The sequence below is a fragment of the Ipomoea triloba genome, chromosome 5, assembly GCF_003576645.1.
Source record: "Ipomoea triloba cultivar NCNSP0323 chromosome 5, ASM357664v1".
Lineage (NCBI taxonomy): Eukaryota > Viridiplantae > Streptophyta > Magnoliopsida > Solanales > Convolvulaceae > Ipomoea > Ipomoea triloba.
Window position 1 is genome coordinate 3,636,739 of NC_044920.1, and position 21,202 is coordinate 3,657,940.

The 21,202-nt window shown below is 35.2% G+C and overlaps 2 protein-coding genes across 2 annotated transcripts; one reads left to right on the forward strand and one right to left on the reverse strand.

The window, feature by feature from the left end:
• Positions 1-3,918: 3,918 nt before the first annotated feature.
• LOC116019684 lies at positions 3,919-4,716 on the reverse strand. Its single transcript, XM_031259974.1, has one exon. The coding sequence runs from the start codon at positions 4,714-4,716 to the stop codon at positions 3,919-3,921; it is 798 nt and encodes a 265-aa protein (XP_031115834.1).
• A 6,407-nt stretch (positions 4,717-11,123) lies between these two features.
• Positions 11,124-14,715, forward strand: LOC116020088 (metal tolerance protein 11). Its single transcript, XM_031260561.1, has 6 exons — positions 11,124-11,467; positions 12,816-12,925; positions 13,071-13,316; positions 13,572-13,652; positions 13,780-14,013; positions 14,162-14,715. The coding sequence occupies exons 1-6, from the start codon at positions 11,290-11,292 to the stop codon at positions 14,507-14,509; spliced, it is 1,197 nt and encodes a 398-aa protein (XP_031116421.1). The 5' UTR covers positions 11,124-11,289; the 3' UTR covers positions 14,510-14,715.
• Positions 14,716-21,202: the final 6,487 nt, after the last annotated feature.

Sequence of the window (21,202 nt, forward strand, 5' to 3'; positions counted from 1 at the left end):
ATAACTCTTTATCAATTTCTTTTAAAGTTCTCAGCATTACCACGAACCATTAAGGTGTGACTTTCTAGGTTCATTGTCAAAACTAGCAACGAGTAATATTTAATAACTCATTATTAAATAACTCGTAAGTAATGAGTGACACCTAGCAGTATGTCATGACTACCTAGTTAACAATGAATATATTTTAATATATTATAATGAACATTTCCGTTACAAATATCATGCATCATTGCTTCCACACAACACTTGTTCCGAACCAGGTAAAGGTCATGGTCAAACTTGGTCAAACCCATAAACCCGGTCAATATGTCTATTCAATATTCTTAACCTGAAGTCCAACTTCATTATACTATGGCCAGAGATTCTCGTTATATGATTATTGAATAGACTGGAACATCCTTGTTACCTCAAGGCGGTGGATCCTCTATTGAACGCACACATGTCACCGTACAACACTGAACTAGGCCACCAAGTACACTTATAGTCCCATAAGGAACAAAAGATGTAAACTGGCAAAAACTAGTCCACCATATGTACGAGACAACCGTGTCGTCTCAAGTCAAAGGATTATTGCACACTTGTAACATACAACATACCGATGACACGTAGGTAAACACCATGCGGTACGTTGTAGTCAGTCAATGTTCAATGACTTGTTATCTAACAATCATCCACATGTCCACTCTCTGTATCTCATACAGAATGGCATGAGACTCATGTCCATTTTTACAATACTTCATTTATTAATTCTTCGTCACACATATTCTTAACACTTAAGAATGAAGAATTAAGAAGATTGTATAGAATAATATCAAATATTAACTAAGCCTTAATTAAATAAATAAATTATTTATTTATTATATTTATTTAATAAGAAATTAATGCCTAAAACAATAAATGTTGGCTCCTAGGGCATACATGTCTAACAGTCTCCCACTTGCACTAAAGCCAATCGGTAACCCTCATCTTCTCAAGATGCCGATCTAACTGCTCTTGATTAAGTAGTATATAAAACGGATCTGCTAGGTTATCCTTAAATGCTATTATCTGGATTGCTATATCACCCTTTCCAACGAACTCTCTTAGGGGATGATAGCAACAACAAACTCGGCTTCAGTGGTTCAATATGCAATCATTTCCTGTTTGAAACTCTTCCAACTAATTGCACCACCATTACAAAAAGTAGACTTTCTATCATTTGATCCGATAGAAAATCAAATTTGTGTATCCTTTACTCTTTAATACTCGTTTTCCATCAGTTAAGACTAAACTTTTAGTTACTTTACTGATGTCCAGTGTTATTCACTTAGATTTGATTGATGTTTACAAGTGACACTCAATACATGAGAAACATCAAAACTTGTACATAATATCACATATATAAGATACCCAATAGCTGAAGTCTATGGTATTTTACTCATGTGATTCCTCTCTTCAGTTGTGTCAAGACACAAACTTTAGAGATCTAGATTTCATGCTTGAAAGGTAATAAAACATTTCTTAGAATCTAACATATTGAACAAATTCTATATTTTATGTACATACTTTGAGATAATCCTATTAATCTTTTCGATCTATCTCTATAGACTCGAATCCCAAGGATATAGGCTGCTTATCTCAAATCTATCATATAAAAAATTTTAGATAATCAAACTTTTATCGGAGTCATCATTCTTACGTCATTTCTTGTTATTAATATGTCATCTACATATAATACAAGAAATGTGATAGTACTCCCACTGACCATTTTATACACATGGATCATCAATGTTTTCACAGTATAGTCAAACAATTTGACTACATTATCAAAACAGATGTTCCACATTCTAAAATCGATATCTGATATCGCCTCTTTGTAAATGATAGGATTGTCACTAGACACATCATCTCCAATTGCAAAGACACTTTATGTCATGAAGACAACTATAATATGTCTAATGAACAAATATGTCTAACACTTCTCCAAAGAGGAGGCATAACCTTTTGTTCATATTGCACAAACTTAGATAGAACTCCATGATCTAAAATCCATTTCATCAAATGGATCACATGAATACATTAATATGTATTAAATGCTCATTTATACTATCATTAATCATATTTAAGCGATAAATACTGTTTAATAATGTTCTAGTGCCATCACATTTATTATTAAAATAAATGCAATAAACATTATCCCGAAAAGAAAAATTCATAATTATTCTTAACTAGAATGGAAATAATGCTTTAAATACTAGAATTACATAAATAGTATTTTAAAAACATGATTAAATGAAAACTGAATAGATAAATCTCCAACAACTAATGCAGCAACTCTTGCTTCATTTTTCATCCTTAGAGCAATCTCATCTTCAGTCAACTCTCTACTTCTTCTCAGATCCTGCAATGATACACAACCATGTGAAGTTGCTTCTGAGTATATTACCAAAAAAGTAGTTATTTAGACCAATTAAAAATTAGTCTCTTTAATGAGCATGCCTTCTGAAGGTTTGTCATAGTCCTTGACCTTCAAAGACTTTAGGTATTCTGTGCAATTTCTTTTCCAATGCCCTTCTTTTTTGCAATGGAAACACTTTCCTTTACTTACAACCTTCCCTTTAGTTTTGGTCACGACCCCAGTTGGTTTCACTTCAGAAGCCTTCTTGTTCTTTCTCTTCTTCTTCGACTTGGAAGAGGCCAAAAGAACAGTATCAGTATTTATACCCTTCATTGTAGCATGAGCAGTGCACAACATATTGTGCAGATCAGATTTGGAACAATGAAGCTTGTTCATGTGGAAATTCATTATGAAAGGCCCAAAAGAATCCGGAAGAGACTGTATAATTAAGTCTACTTCAAGCTCAGAGTCAAGGAAGATATTTAATTCTTCCAATCTCTCCAACAAGTCAATCATATTTAGGACATGATCTCCTACATTTCCTCCTTCTTGTAGTTTTGCTCGAAATAAGGCCTTAGTAACCTCATAACGTGCAATCCTACTGTGCTCACCGTACAACTCTTGTAGGTGATTGACCATAGATTTTGCGTCAGACATCTTTTCATGCTGACGTTGTAACTCATTGGTCATAGAGGCAAGGATATAACTCTTAGCCCTCAGATCATCGTCCTTCCGCTTATCAAATGCTGCAACCTCAACATTATGAGTAGCAAGCTGATCAACATCAACATCATCTGGTATGATACCAATCAATGGAGGATCTTGGTCCAAAACATAACCGATCTTTTCTAAATTGAGAACGATTCTCAAATTTCGGAGCCAATCAGTGAAATTTGGTCCAGTATGTTTGTTTTCTTCGAGTATTTTGGACAAAGGATTTAAAGCCATTTCAAAATAACTGCAGAAAATAACATTAATTATTAGACACGATTCTTTATTAAACTATTTGATTTTCGATTTATATAATCAAATAGTACCTCCCACTAAATTTTTCGAATCCTGCACTTCCCAATTGCAAGAAACGGAAATCCCGTTGGAAGATTTCTAATGGGTAATCAAGGTCTTACAAATTTATCTCATTCCTCACCTTAAGGGGCATCTTGGAATTTGAAAATTTGTAAATGGCCAACTCTTGCCAATACATCTCATGCATGATTCGATTTTATTAAACTTGGGCTCCATGGCCCATTGAACCTCACCTTAAGGGCCATCTTAGCCCAATGGACTCAGTTAAGTCAAACCCACCATCCTGGTAACAAGTGGAGTTGAACATTGACTTTTCTCACCTTTAGTGGTTTCTTGAAAAGCAAAGTTTCTAAGTGCTACCACATCACATGTTTAAAATAAGAAAAACAAAATATTTTAAAATAACATGTTGCCCCTATGTTGGCATAGCCGACACCGTGCTAAGAAAAATATTTGATTTCTTACGATGGAGGAGAGCCACGATTAGGTAATCTCAACTCTTGAGGCCTAACCGTTTACAACTTAATATNCCAATGCCCTTCTTTTTTGCAATGGAAACACTTTCCTTTACTTACAACCTTCCCTTTAGTTTTGGTCACGACCCCAGTTGGTTTCACTTCAGAAGCCTTCTTGTTCTTTCTCTTCTTCTTCGACTTGGAAGAGGCCAAAAGAACAGTATCAGTATTTATACCCTTCATTGTAGCATGAGCAGTGCACAACATATTGTGCAGATCAGATTTGGAACAATGAAGCTTGTTCATGTGGAAATTCATTATGAAAGGCCCAAAAGAATCCGGAAGAGACTGTATAATTAAGTCTACTTCAAGCTCAGAGTCAAGGAAGATATTTAATTCTTCCAATCTCTCCAACAAGTCAATCATATTTAGGACATGATCTCCTACATTTCCTCCTTCTTGTAGTTTTGCTCGAAATAAGGCCTTAGTAACCTCATAACGTGCAATCCTACTGTGCTCACCGTACAACTCTTGTAGGTGATTGACCATAGATTTTGCGTCAGACATCTTTTCATGCTGACGTTGTAACTCATTGGTCATAGAGGCAAGGATATAACTCTTAGCCCTCAGATCATCGTCCTTCCGCTTATCAAATGCTGCAACCTCAACATTATGAGTAGCAAGCTGATCAACATCAACATCATCTGGTATGATACCAATCAATGGAGGATCTTGGTCCAAAACATAACCGATCTTTTCTAAATTGAGAACGATTCTCAAATTTCGGAGCCAATCAGTGAAATTTGGTCCAGTATGTTTGTTTTCTTCGAGTATTTTGGACAAAGGATTTAAAGCCATTTCAAAATAACTGCAGAAAATAACATTAATTATTAGACACGATTCTTTATTAAACTATTTGATTTTCGATTTATATAATCAAATAGTACCTCCCACTAAATTTTTCGAATCCTGCACTTCCCAATTGCAAGAAACGGAAATCCCGTTGGAAGATTTCTAATGGGTAATCAAGGTCTTACAAATTTATCTCATTCCTCACCTTAAGGGGCATCTTGGAATTTGAAAATTTGTAAATGGCCAACTCTTGCCAATACATCTCATGCATGATTCGATTTTATTAAACTTGGGCTCCATGGCCCATTGAACCTCACCTTAAGGGCCATCTTAGCCCAATGGACTCAGTTAAGTCAAACCCACCATCCTGGTAACAAGTGGAGTTGAACATTGACTTTTCTCACCTTTAGTGGTTTCTTGAAAAGCAAAGTTTCTAAGTGCTACCACATCACATGTTTAAAATAAGAAAAACAAAATATTTTAAAATAACATGTTGCCCCTATGTTGGCATAGCCGACACCGTGCTAAGAAAAATATTTGATTTCTTACGATGGAGGAGAGCCACGATTAGGTAATCTCAACTCTTGAGGCCTAACCGGAGAGCCACGATTAGGTAATCTCAACTCTTGAGGCCTAACCGTTTACAACTTAATATTTAATCTCAACTCTTGAGGCCTAACCGTTTACAACTTAATATTTTAATAAAGGGAAGATTTTAAGAATTATTAAGTTTCACTTTACTCATGCAACATTTTCACAAAGAATTATTAAGTTTCACTTTACTCATGCAACATTTTCACATATATCACATATATAAAGGCATGAAAAGTAAACTCGATATCGGTCATGGACTTCTGAATGGTCAAAATTGAGCCAGCTAATTTTGACCGTGCACAGTGAATAGTGAAAAATTAAAATCCTATCTATTACATGTAAGCTTCCATCATACATATTCAAGTCTTCAACTCTTGAAGTCCTCGGGTCTTCAACTCTTGAAGTCTTCGGGATCCTTGTACATACATTTCCTATCTACCAGAAAAGAGATACATATTTCGGGAAGGGATTTACATTACAATAATAGATGAGAGGCACGCAGACCCCAATTTTAATTAATCACCAAAAACGGTGCAAAACTCAAAATAAATCACATTCATTCAACGGGTCCTAAGTCCATGACCAAACCGACATGCTAAGCAAACCATACATAGCATAAAACAAATAATGCATTAATTTGTGGCTTTATAAGATATAATCCAATTATACCATAAAAACTTGGGTCAAACTAAATAAAACTTTATATGGAAACCAATTTCCATATAACAAATCAAAACTTTCCATTAATTAATTAATTTCATACCAAAATCTAATTTGTATGTAATCAATTAATTACTATTATAATATTATTTTAAATTAAACACTTTAATCTAAAATATTATAATCATGGAAACTTACCTAAATAGAATTCAATTATCACATAAAGAATCACTATTTATGGAGAAAAATAAATATTTCAAGATTATCTAAAAACATAATAAGTCTCAATCAATGTTATATCCTTGATTTGTGTCCCTCTTTTTGGATGCTAATAAATGTGTACATTTTACTTTAAATGTTGTACACTTCAATGTTATTAGACAAAATTATCCCTACTACATTCTTGTTATATAAACTTACTCTTACACCGTTATAACACCGTTACTTTTAACTCCATCATTATTACCATACACCTATATCTATCATATCATTTTCCTATTCTTTAATTGTCATTTTATTAAAATTATTATATAATTAATTTAATGGTTGATTATATTTTAATTAAATTTATATGAATGGTAAATCATATATGTGTGTATAAAATACATATATTATTTGTACATATATTATTTGAATTATACATTTTAATTATTTGTATTTATTAATATTTTAATATTGAGCATAAGTTTTCGCGCATCGCTCGTACAAAATACTAGTAATAATATAATTATTAATACCATAAAAATCATATTTCAAATTTCAAATAATGGTAATAACAATATATTATCATCTAATCTTCCAAAAATATTAATTTTTCACTTATAGAAAATAATCATTATGATAATAATTAATACTACAAAAATATCTCATATTTAATTAGTAGTCATTAATTTTCAATTATCAATAGAATATTTTCAAAATATGATAACAATTAATACCACCTAAAATATCTAATATTTTATTTGGTAATCAAATTCTAATTATCATATATTATAATTTTCAAAATATGATAACAATTAATCTCACCAAAAATATCTTATATTTTACTTGGTAACAAAAATTCTAATTATCATATATTATATTTTCAAAATATAATACACCTTAATTATCAAATAATATTTGGTAATATTTTTCCTTGCCAAATCTACGACGTCAACACCGTTAGACCGCCAACCGTTCTCCTCCGATCGAACTGCCACACGAAATCGTCGGCCATCGGAAAAACGCATTTGCAGATCATTAATGAAGAAACGCCAAAGATCATGGAAAACACAAATTGCTTTGTTTTCTTTTATTATTATAATAATATCTTATATATTATTATATAATAAAAATAATAATAAAATTACGTAACTTTTACGTTAAAAAAAACAATTTTCCCTTTTATTTTATTATTATTATATTGTTTACGTACGTAAACAGTGAAACAAAGATGAAGAAAAAAAAATCTAATATTTTTTTCTGTGTGTTTAATAAATCTAATATATATCTCATATATATTATAAAAACAATTTTTTTTTAAATTTAATATATATCTCATATATATTATAAAATCATATAATAATCAAATTATTATATGATTAAATTAACCCAAGTTTTTTTTTAAGATAAAAATCAAAAGCCACAAATTAATCAAAACATAAAATCATTAGAAAAAGCCAGGCTCTTGATGCCACTATTGGAAAAAAACATACAGGCGCAGCGGAAGCATCAAATCACTTTTTCATGATTCTATGTTTAAAGAGGAAGTTAGAAAGGTTTACCCTTGAAGCGTGCTTTGGCAGAATCAAAACCGTCCAATCGTCCGGCCTCTAGTCTGTCCACCGGTCAGGCACGCGAGAACTCCTAGAGATTTCTACATGAAACTCTTTTCAGACTAATCTCTATATTGCTTCTCTCTCTTTTAAGAAATTGGGTAAGACTATATATATATAGCCTGGTTTGGGCCTAAATGTGCTAGCCTTTAAAAGCCCAAAACTACCCAATATTGAATTAATCCATTAATCAATTATTAATGTATTAATTCAATATCGATAACTCTTTATCAATTTCTTTTAAAGTTCTCAGCATTACCACGAACCATTAAGGTGTGACTTTCTAGGTTCATAGTCAAACTAGCAACGAGTAATATTTAATAACTCATTATTAAATAACTCGTAAGTCATGAGTGACACCTAGCAGTATGTCATGACTACCTAGTTAACAATGAATATATTTTAATATATTATAATGAACATTTCCGTTACAAATATCATGCATCATTGCTTCCACACAACACTTGTTCCGAACCAGGTAAAGGTCATGGTCAAACTTGGTCAAACCCATAAACTCGGTCAATATGTCTATTCAATATTCTTAACCTGAAGTCCAACTTCATTATACTATGGCCAGAGATTCTCGTTATATGATTATTGAATAGACTGGAACATCCTTGTTACCTCAAGGCGATGGATCCTCTATTGAACGCACACATGTCACCGTACAACACTGAACTATGCCACCAAGTACACTTATAGTCCCATAAGGAACAAAAGATGTATACTGGCAAAAACTAGTCCACCATATGTACGAGACAACTGTGTCGGCTCAAGTCAAAGGATTATTGCACACTTGTAACATACAACATACCGATGACACGTAGGTAAACACCATGCGGTACGTTGTAGTCAGTCAATGTTCAATGACTTGTTATCTAACAATCATCCACATGTCCACTCTCTGTATCTCATACAGAATGGCATGAGACTCATGTCCATTTTTACAATACTTCATTTATTAATTCTTCGGCACTCATATTCTTAACACTTAAGAATGAAGAATTAAGAAGATTATATGGAATAATATCAAATATTAACTAAGCCTTAATAAAATAAATAAATTATTTATTTATTATATTTATTTAATAAGAAATTAATGCCCAAAACAATAAATGTTGGCTCCTAGGGCATACATGTCTAACACCATGTTGTTAAACGGGACACCATAACGAGATCTAAAGCTCATGGAGGCTTTGGCATCCGCAAACTAGAACCAATGAACTTTGCGTTTTTAGCTAAATTGGGGTGGAGGCTGATGAACAACGAAGACAGCCTATGGATTCAGATGTTTAAGCACAAATATGCTACTGATCCCCTGGACTTATCTTCCTGGAAATCTAAATCTAACATGTCTAATGCCTGGAAGGGAATCATTAAGTCCATCCCCATACTCAAGAGTGGCACAAAGAAACATGTGAGAAATGGGAAAGACACACTATTTTAGCAAGACACTTGGCTTGAGAATAGACCTCTCAAAGTACTCACGCCTAGCTAGATTTCCCCTACAGTAATCAACAAAACCGTAGCTAGTTATTGGTCTCCAGAGAATGGTTGGTTGTGGGATTGCTTGAGCCATCTATTGTTGGAACAGGTTCTTACTAAATTAGCTTCTGTTATAATACTTGATGACCCTACAATGAATGATACCATTGGATGGTCGAAAGAAATTTTTGGAAGGTTTTCTGTTAGTTTAGCATATAACATTGCCACAGGGGAATTAGAAATAGTAGCAGCTGCAAAGTGGAACAACGTATGGAAGCTCAAAGTGCCAAATCGCATTCGAACCTTCCTTTGGTTGGTGTTCCAAGGCAGAATCATGACCAACTATAATAGGTTCAAGTGTAGATTGGCCAACTGTGATATATGCTAGCTCTGCTCTAATGCTGTGAAAGATACAAAACATGTTCTACATAACTGTCCAGCAGCAAGGGAGATCTGTGAGATTGTATTCCCTTCAACACAGGTTAGGACCAATCAACCACCTTTCACCATATGGTTAGAGGAAGGGATTTCAAAGAGAGAAAAGGGAAGAAAACCTTCCAGCGACAGTTCAATCTTCGCCTTAACAACATGGTGGATATGGAAATGGTAGAACGAAGCAATCTTCAATAATACGATGAAATTCCTCCAGTTCAAGATAAATTGGATAAAATCCCAAGCCATGAAAATTCATAAAGCCTTCTCTCGAGCCAATGACATACACAAATCAGAAAAAACACAGGATTGGAGACAAATAAGTTAGGCTAAACCTCAGGAAGGATCCGTAAATATTAATACAAATGGTTCAATTAGTGAAAACTCAACCAGAGCTGGTGGTGGAGGCCTTATTCGTGATTTTGGTGGTAACTGAAAATAAGGTTTCATATATAACATTGGAAGGTGTTTGCCTTTAGAAGCTAAGGCTTGAGCACTCTTAAAAGGTATCCAGCTCGTTGCTCATATGAGATTCCAAAAAGTGATATTCGAATGCGATGCAAGTGAGATAGCTGATTACATCCGCTGCAATGCAACACCAACGTCGTGACTCACAACATCCTTGGAACTTGTAAAAGAGAGCTTCACAGCTTCGAAGTTTGGCAGCTCAATACAATTGTACACGAATATAATCAATCAACTGACTTTCTCGCCAAGTTGGCAACTAGGTTCTCTAGAGGCATGCATAGCCTCCCAATTCCCCCGGATGAGATGTTAGGTTTATTAGATGATGATGATTCGTCCAGTAGTTTCCCATTTTGGCGCAATATACGGGATGTCTAAAAGATTTGAACATCAGTTACTTGGGTTTCCCCCTTCCAAATTAATATAAAAAAATAATTTAAATATTTTTATCTAATACATAATCCATTATAAAGTTTTGTTTAATACAACATGAAATTTTAATAAGAAATCCATGAAAATAATACAACAATATATATTTGTGTGTATCCAATAAATCCTGTGGTCGCTCCGTTCAGCTTTCTTTCCCATTCCTTCAATCCCAACAACTTGTCGTTTTTAAACTTCGCAACTAGCCAACTATGTTGCAAAAAAAAAGAGAAAAAAAAAAAAAAAAAAAAACTTCGCAACTGTAGCTCCCATCTCCACCGTCCACCTGTGCACGTTGGACCACAGGACACGCGTTTACATCAGAAGCCACAAAGGGAATTTAGAAGCAATGAGAGAGCGCGTGTAGTTTAACGCCTGGTTGATAAAATTAGTTTTCGTTTATCTTTCCTAAGAAATCAGTTCAGGGGGGTCCCACTCACCACTTTGTTCGCAAAAGCCACGCCACAAGGGAGCCCGGGCAAACACCCTTCACGGGATTCACATTCCCCATAATGCCCTTCGACTTCCCATAAATTTACCTTCTCTCTCTCCCTCTCCGCTCTCTCCTCTCCCCTCTCTCTCTCTCTCTCTCGCGCGCGCAGTAGGCCACAGAGCCAACCAGCACTCCGCGATTCGCGAACGCCGCGAAGGCTTCTGGAGGAGTAGGGTTTCGATCGTACTGTTGCGGCGCAGCAATCCGAAAATGGTGGAGACGGTTAACCTCGACGTCGATCGCGGTGGCTCCGAGGAGCACCTCCTGCTGGCGGCGGAGACGAGCAAAACTGACTGCTCCTGGAGGTTGAACTTCGACGGGTTCGAGTTGTCGCCGGAGCACAAGGAGAAGCCTCCTCGTGGCCTCCATGACTGCCTTGGGGTTTTAAGTACTTTCCGTAACCGTCACCTGCTTCTTCATTCGCTGTATTGATTTTTTTGTTTTAAATGCTTGATGTTGATTTGAATGATTACTAGCATTAAAATTATTCCAGGGACCAAACAAAGTTATTATTATATCTATTTCCTTTTTAGTAATGTAAATATCAAATTCCGGTTTAAGCTTGAACAAGTCTTCGGTGGATTCTGGTCGGTGGTGTGTTGTCTATTAGTGGAAATTGAGTGGTTTTAGAGCTCTGCTATTCTCCTCAGCATCAATATTCAATGAAAGAAAGAGATTCATAATTTAGTGTAAGAATAAACAATTTGTGAGGGGAATCTGCTCTATCTTTGCTAAGATGCTTTCAGGGGGTTTTTCACTTGTTTATGGACGCAAACTATTGCAATCTCATAGCGTTATGGCTATGAGGTGTTGACTAATAGTGGGCTACTGGCCTGTAGGCATACTTCACAAATTTGAAACTAACAAAATTTTCTTAGTTGTGTACTTTTCTAGAATTGGGTTTAGGGAGGAAATGCTTCTTAAAATGAATTTAATGCAAGGTCAAAATGCAGGAACTAATTAATAGATGACAAGGTATTGTCTTCTTCTTTTGACTTAGCAAATGATGTATTACCAGATTTTGTTATGGATTCTGCTAGATTTTTTCCTCAAGTTTTAGCCAACACAACTGTAACCCATAAATAGTGTGCATAAATATCTTTAATGCAATCAACTCACAAAGAATCTAAAAGAGATATCTCAAATTTTCCTTTTCTTGCTGCCTTGACAGAATTGAATCAGTCAGAACCTTGTGAGAATGTGAGATGCTGCTTCCTACTAAATTAGTTAATATTAGATGCTAGTTTTTCATTAATTTCTTTTACTTTGTGGGTCAGTGAGAGGAATTAGATGCTTTATATGTGGATTGACCTTTATTCTCTTTAGATGTAATGGAATCTGACCTACTCAATTTAGTTTTAGCATGGAATATGCTTGATTTGTTGTTAATGCATCAAATGAGCATTTCTGAAGTTCTTGTGCCTATATCATGTGTGCTTAAACATTCAAAGTATTGGGGTGAAGAGCGCTATACTCAAAATATAAATTTTTCTGTATTTGGAACATAAAAGAAGAAATAGTTTGGATTTTTAATTGCTTTGGTCACCAGTTCTTTCTTGTTAGATGCTCTTAATGGACATGCTGACCATAGGTAAGTGTCAGATTGTATTGGAACTAGGGATCTTGTTCTATAACATATGCAGAGCCTATTTTCGGGGGGATTTATTCAGGAGAATATATATTTTGCATTCTTGAAGATGCTGATCATATTTAAATGGTCTCCTTGATGATTGTAGGAGAAGAAGATATTGTGGCAGAGTATTATCAACAACAGGTAGAAATGCTTGAGGGATTTAATGAAATGGATGCCTTAGCAGATCGTGGTTTTGTGCCAGGAATGTCAAAGGTCTGTAGCCTCATTTGTCTTCTCTACACAAACTATGATTCACTTTGTATTTTCCTTTTGCATATTCATACAATATATTATGGGAGGCTTTTCTAATTTAAGAATGGTTGAGAACCTATGGATGAAATTACCTGATGTTTTACAGGAAGAAAGGGAAAAGTTGGCCAAAAGTGAGACAGCTGCCATAAGGATATCAAATATTGCAAACATGGTTCTCTTTGCTGCTAAGGTTTATGCATCTATACGGAGTGGGTCACTGGCCATCATTGCATCCACATTAGACTCTCTGCTTGATCTTCTCTCTGGTTTTATTTTGTGGTTTACGGCTTTCTCCATGCAGACACCAAATCCATATCAATATCCAATTGGAAAGAAACGTATGCAGCCTTTGGTCAGTACCTTTGCTACTTTCATATGCTCTATGTTTGATCCGATGTAGCATATCTCTAATATAGCATCGGACAAAATTAATTCAAGCTGGTTTTACATGTCTTATTTAAAAATGGTAAAACTTATTCCTGCATAAAATTTTCCAATTTGAGATATCTGTATAGACAGAGGGAGATGATTCCGGGGGGTTATGTTTACTCTTTTAGTTGCTAATATTTTAAATTCAACTTTGCAATGACAACATGCTCCTATGCAGGGAATCCTTGTTTTTGCTTCTGTGATGGCGACCTTAGGACTGCAGATAATTTTGGAATCTGTGCGCACTCTTATATCTGAGGTAAGTGATTATTCTCTAACCGTTTAGGGTTGTCATCTATTCTTTACCATCAGTTAACTTTCTCCTGTTTAGCTATAAATGCTTTGATGACTTAAGCATCTTGATTTCACCAAATATTACTTCACAGGAGTCAAATTTCAACCTCACCAAAGAACAGGAGCGATGGGTTGTTGGCATAATGATTTTTGTCACTCTGGTGAAACTAGTTTTGGTGTTTTATTGTCGATCCTTCACCAATGAAATTGTCAAGGCATATGCCCAGGATCACTTCTTTGATGTTGTCACTAACATCATAGGCCTTGTTGCTGCATTACTTGCAAACTACATAACTGGCTGGATTGATCCTGTCGGAGCTATTATTGTAAGTAACGTTGGACTACCTACTTTCCATCCCTCCAATAATAAATTAAGCAGAAAGAACAAAAATTGAGGCATCAAACTCTCTTTTCCATCAAGTGTATGATGCTTATAATTTATACTTTTGTCAATTTTTGTTTGTTATGGTGCAGCTGGCTTTGTACACCATCCGAACATGGTCAATGACAGTGCTGGAGAACGTGAACTCCCTCGTTGGCAAATCAGCAACGCCAGAGTTTCTACAGAAGCTGACATACCTGTGTTGGAATCACCACAAGGCCATACGGCACATAGACACCGTCAGGGCTTACACCTTCGGCTCTCACTACTTTGTCGAAGTTGACATAGTCTTGCCTGCAGACATGCCCTTGCAAGAGGCTCATGACATCGGAGAATCCTTGCAGGAGAAACTGGAACTGCTGCAAGAGATCGAGCGGGCATTTGTTCATCTGGATTATGAGTACAGCCACAAACCAGAACATGCACAGGCTCATCAGTAGATACTGTAAGTAACTTTTATGTGACTTTCTACTCTCCCCCTCATGTTTTTTTCCGGTGGTTTGTAACTGTAATTGATGGGGATTGTACTTTCACTGGGTAGGCTCCAATTTGTCATCTATTTGACAGCCTACAAACAGTTTAATTATGCTTGATTCTTATTTTTGCCAATTGGTTTCTATATGGTAATTTTCATTAATTAGGTAAATATTTTTATGGTAATTTCCATTGATTAGGTAAGCAATGAAATTTATAGTGATATACTTACTAGTATTTACTAAGGGTACCTAAACAACTGATCATTATTGCATGGATCATTGTCCACACAGCTGTATAGACCATAAATAAAAAGTATATTTTTAATATATTAAAAATACATTATTTTTGTACATAAAGTACATTATTTTAGAGTATATTATATAAGTATTGAAAGTACATTATTTTATATATATTATCAAATAATGTATCTTCAGTACAAAAATAATGTACTTTTAATATAATAAAAATGTACATTATAGCTACGTGGACTACAGTCTACACAATAATTTGTCCTAAAGCCCACACACAAGCTAGGTAGTCCTCCTAAGGAGGGCAATTCTAGCTTTGTTAGCATCAATTTGACCCATAACATCCTACCGGGCTCATGAAATTCAATCCAATCACAATTTCTACGAGGTGCAACCTTGCCAGCCAGACAGCAACATAGTTATTATCACGAGCAGTATGATTTATAGACACCTCACAATCTTTGCAAGCTTGAACAATCATGCCGTTAGGGTTCACAATGCAAGTGGACTCTGGTCCATGATATGATTTGCCCATTTACATTAATGCTTATAAATGGTCTACCATTTGCATAATAAGATGGAAACATGATACAATTCATTTTGAATACACTGTAGACTTTTTTTTTTTATATAGTGTATTATATTTTCATTTTAATTTGCAATACCTTAAAGATAAGCATGCACCTAAATATAATGAATTTATTTAAAAATAATTTTTTACTACATTAAAAATAAATTTATAATTTATAATCTATATAAAAAAAATTGAACTTGTGTTAGGGTGCACTGCAAGGTGGACCAATATGCATTATATAATTTGCCTTGATACATAGCTAAATAGTTTTATTGGTTTGACTAAGTCCGTTCACATCAACTTGGTATAATGGTATATGACGTAAAGAAATAAACCAATAAAAATTAAATTAAAAAAAAATCCACTCCTTTGCATTTGACAAATCTATTATCTAATGTAGCCAAGCCCTAAAAATCCACACGATAAAGACCCAAAGATACTATATTAAAGTTTAGATTAATTATTGTTATACATACAAATCTATATAATTGTTTATTAAATTAAATAAGATAATAAAAGTATTTTTCTGTAATAACAAAATATTATAGTAGAGGGGTTAAAGTTTGATTTGTTTTGACCCTTTAATATTTATATTTATAAATGACATTAACAATGTGAGAATAGCAATTGGCATGATGAAGATGATGTGGTAACCTGTAGGGTGTGAAGCGGTGACAAAACAAAAATAATTGGTGACAAAACGATAACAAAGTTAAAGTATTCAAAATAAAATTTAAAAATGTCTTTTTTGACCAAAAAAAAAAACCTCTTATTTATAGATTTTTTTCCACAACTAATTCTCTTCTTTTCATGAGAATTGAAAAAAAAAAAATTTATTGATGTCGCATAACACCAACCATGCACATAAATCTTCATTAAGAGAGTGTCAAGGATTTGGTATTGCTTAGAAGAACTTTTTGTATGTAGAAGTTTTGAATTTAATTCTTATCCGTGTTTTTCCAGTTGAAGTTGTTGCACCAGATCTTCCTAACGCAATAAAAAGTTAAAATTAAAATTAACCTGAAGAATGTTTCAACTTATATAGTCAATGAATGTTTTTGTAAGCAAACATGGATGAGGTAGGTTTGTGCATGTGTCTTCCCCTTGACAATTCCCAAACAAACGTGGTTTGCATGTTGACGAGTGACGACGCTGGTTTTTTGGCCTATGAAATGCTTAGGAATTAACAAAAATAAATATAGAATAGATATGAGGTTGCCATAAAGCAATATATAAGATGTCACATCACGTATCAAAAATAAAAATAGAATAGATATGAGGTTGCCATGAAGCAGAAGCAATATAGAAGATGTCACATCACGTAACAAAAATAAAAATAGAATAAATATGAGGCTGTAATGAAGCAATATAGAAGATGTCACATCGTCCCCAAATTGTTGACGATTGACTAACGGGCTTATTCAATACGAAAATATAATATTTGTACTGAAAATTATAATAGTAAGTAAGAAATAAAATATTTTTTATTTATAAGAGAATGTGTAATATTTTTGCAAAATAAAATTTAAAAGTATTACATTTTTAGTAGCAAAACACTTTATACCTGATTAGTACGTATTATTATATATTTTTTAGTATAAGTATTACATTTTGATATTGAGTCACCCATCTCAAACAAGAATCTGTGAAACTGTCTCACACAAAGTTTTTGTCATTGTTGAAACATATATTTTTGTTTCTTTTATAAACATTTAATTAGAAAAATGATAAGTGTATTTTTTTTTCCTTTTGTGATGAAAAAAAACTCATAGTCATTACTTGAGGATGTGCACAATATACAACAGAAGTAAATCCCACCAAGAAAACTCTATATGCGATGGGCTTGACCGAGATGATCTAAGTACGTGAAGCATGTTCCACCCACACATCACCGTACCCCATTTGGTGCATGATATATAAGTGCATTCTTAGGAAATAGACTTATTTTATTTTATTTTTTGAAAGCAAAGAACTCAACTTCATTCCCGTAAATTATCATAATACAAAACGAAAACAATAAAAGGAGGGATAACATGCCACTCAATAACGCCTGACGTAGAACGAACTGCTTTAACACATGAGCAGCTCGATTCACAAAACTATAAACAAACTAAAAATTTAGATTACGAAAAGACTGAGCAATTTCCTTAATATTATCAATAAGGATACCAAAAGAACCACACCCCGTAGACCCATGAATCGCACTCACCACTTGCTGTGCATCCATTTCAACATCCACCCCTCCAACCCCAACTCCTTTAACCAGCTAAGGGCTTCCCAGACACCTACCGCTTCAGCCTCATGAGCTACCAAAATACCCCTCCATTGACGCCCCTTCAATGTAACAAATGGACCATCCGCATCCCAAAGTACCCAGTCAAACCCCATGCAACCCCTACCAACTTCAACGACTACATCCACGTTCATTTTCAACCTAGCTCTAGCAGGTTTAAGCTACTTCTTGCAATGCTTATTGCCAATACCCCTTCTACCTTCTAAATTAATCTCCCTCCATCCTTGAAAGAAAACCAGCCCCCGCCGACATATCACCAGCCTCGACCTCAACCTTGATTAAAATGACCAACTCTCTAAACCTTAATCGAAGCCATAACATAATCACATAAAGGGAAAGAGGTCCGACCACCTTCAATATCAACTAGGCAATCCCCATGAATGAGAGAAGCTCCGAACTCAACCAACGGGGCATTCCAAGGTTAAAAGACTATGGCCAAAGAGACAATGACGTCCGCAAGCCGAGATCAACTAAGGCCCCACACTTAGGGTTAGTTGACCTCGACGAAGCCTTAGGCCAAGCTAAGTACGGGCTCGACCCAAGTAGTGGCCAACCTCACTAGGAGCCCAAGACCGACCTCCAAGTAGGTCACTAAGGGGAAACGAAAGCATAACACAGAGTCGACCTAGGGGAACACTCAATTTGACCACAACGGAAGCAAGATAAACCCACATAAGATGAAAATGTAGAGCATAAATAAAGAGGGTTTAGTTGAGGTTGTGACATAACCATCGAAGAAAGAAGAGGTCCAACCTCCCTCAAGACAACCTAGACAAACCTCATGGATGAGAAAGGCTCCAACCATAACCCATGGACATTCCGAAGTCAAGAGACCCCTACATTAGAGGTTGGTCGATCTCAACAAAACACAAGGCTAAGCCGAGCACCACGCCCAACCCCGAGGCATGAGGCCGAGCCGAGCACAACGGCCAACCACAATAAAGAGCGAGGTCGACCCTGAGGTCTGTTAGGGAGGAAAGTCGAGAGCTTAGCAAATGGGCCACCTTCTATTTACTACCAAAAAGAGCACCACCTAAGGATTCAGTGAGCTAAGCCCAATGAAGACTTTAGTAGTGGCCATGGGATACTCAAGTCAACCACAATATGAACAAGACAAGTACTAGCAAAAACGAGAAAGGCGAATGCAAGAGAGATAAACATAATAACGATTAATCACAAAAGAAGTAAATAATGTCTAAGTGCAACAAAAATACATCAACAAAGAACCAATAAAAGGGAAACACATGGAGTAATTTAGTCTACGCCTCCAAGGAGAGGTCGGCCACGACGACTCGGTGTGTTCTTCAACTCAGGTGAGGTCGACTTTGTCTTCATTGATGTGAATGTGCTCTAGTGGGGGCGGAGTCAAAACCAAGCATCGTTAAGGAATATCATGAAACCATCATCAATGCGAGAAAACAATCATCAACACAAGTGGAGAAACATGGGGGAGGTCGGCAACGCTATGCATCCGCATCTCGTTGACCTCCTCGGCAAAGCTTAGGCTCCCTAGGTCTTTATAGGGGAAGAGTTTAAAGCTAGCTAGACTCCAAGCAAACTCGGGCTCCAAACTGAGGAGTCTTGCCAATGAAAAACTCAAGTAGCTAGACACGACGAGGATGGGATGTGATTCGATAGTGCAAGCAGTTGTGGCCTCCGTGGTTGGCCAGGAATGGCAAGAGGAGGGGTTGGCATGGCATGGGTTATGACTCTGGAAACTACTCTCTCTCATTGACGATAACTCACAACTCGGAGAGTAGGGGACTGATGACAAATATATTAAAAATGGACACAAGCTATGGATTAACTCGACTCGGGTCAAAGTGGACCAACCCGGGAGAAAGCGCATCGACTTGGACAATGACTACGACAAGGTTAGCTCAAGGTGGACAAGGTCGACCACGAGGTTAGACCGAGGTGGACGCGGTCGACCTCGAGATCGGCAGGGGTGGCCAAAGTGGTTTGACTCGAGGTTATGAGATCGAGTTAAGTGGTCGGTCCCCACAGAGTTGGTTGCCAAGAGGTCAGGTCGACTCCCACGAGGTTGGGTCGGCTCCCAATGGATTAGTCGAGGCGGGCCATGTAATGCGGTTAAGCAGGGTTGTAACCGCCCATCCTAAAATGGGCAGCACCCGATGAATTACATGGGTGGTTGCCCGAGAGCTATGTATAAAAGCGATCTAGTTGTCATGTTTAGAACACAACTAGTCTTCTTATAACACTCTTTGTGCTCTCATCAATTGATGAATATTAAGGGGAAATTGACCGAAATGGTCAAAAAATATAAATATAATGGAGGAAAATAAGCAACTTTTAAAACTTTGACAAATTTAATTAGGAAAACCTTGTTTGGGACTTGCTTTTTTGGTAAAAATAATGCAAGTCCCAAACGAATTTGTCAAATTTACGAAATTCATTTTTTTTTCACATGAAATACGAGAATACTTGCATTTCTCTATATAAATACGACAAACACATGTTGTTCTTTAAAAGTTGTTTATTTTCTTTCAATTCATTTATTTTTTGACCATTTCAGTCAATTTTTCCAATATTAAGACACCTTGTATCCGTTAAGCTGTATACCTTGTCTTTATATCCGTTTATTTCTTTAAGAGTTAATACCCAAAATGGTCCATCGAGACCTCAACTATAGCGAAATTTACAAATTGGTCATCGACTATCAAGTTTAGCAAATTAAGTCCTTAATTATTCAATCTTTACTCAATAAGGTCCTCAACTATTTAATTCTTACTCAATAAAATTTTCAACTATACAATTCTTACTCAATAAGGTTCCCAACGAACGATTAATTTATGAATTATTGGGTAAGAATTGAATAGTTGAGAACTTAATTAATAAAATTGATAGTTGATGACTAATTTGTGAATTATGACATAGTTGATGGATCATTTTAGGCGTTTGCTCTTTTTTTTAATTAATTGAATTTAGTTAATTTGGGTAACTTGAATTAATTAATTTCATTTTATAAACAATTAAGTCGCATCTAGGCTCTAGCTCCGTAATTTATCTCTCCTCACCAAAATTTTAGGATAATGAATTAATGATAAGTGGAAATTTTAGAGACGACTATCGGAATAGAAATCATGCCATGTATCTGACTGACGTATCTGGCATTAGCTGTTTGATTTGGGTCCCACGTACTGTCCCTAAAAAAGACTATGAAATGAAGCTTCCCACGTGCCCCGTAATTGGAATGTGAAAATGAATCTTCCCTTTATTACGCCTATATACATAGCCACCAAATGATTGATGACCTTATCAATTTTTTATATATATATTTTTAAACAATGACCTTATAAAACTTATATCTAATCTTATATGAAATGCTAAACAACATATTTCATCAATTTAATTTATAAGTAATTAATTTATAATAATTTTAGAATACTATTGTACTTATTATGTAAGAGCAACTTTAATAGATATTTGTTGGGAGTTGAGGGTGAGAGTTTTGCATAAGAGTTATATATATATATATATATATATATATATATATATATATATATATATATATATATAT

Coding starts and splice junctions, on each gene's coding strand:
- LOC116020088 (XM_031260561.1), top strand. CDS start 11,290: ATGGTGGAGACGGTTAACCTCGACGTCGATCGCGGTGGCTCCGAGGAG. Junction 13,317..13,571: donor AGAAACGTATGCAGCCTTTG/GTCAGTACCTTT, acceptor GCTCCTATGCAG/GGAATCCTTGTTTTTGCTTC. Junction 14,014..14,161: donor ATCCTGTCGGAGCTATTATT/GTAAGTAACGTT, acceptor GTTATGGTGCAG/CTGGCTTTGTACACCATCCG.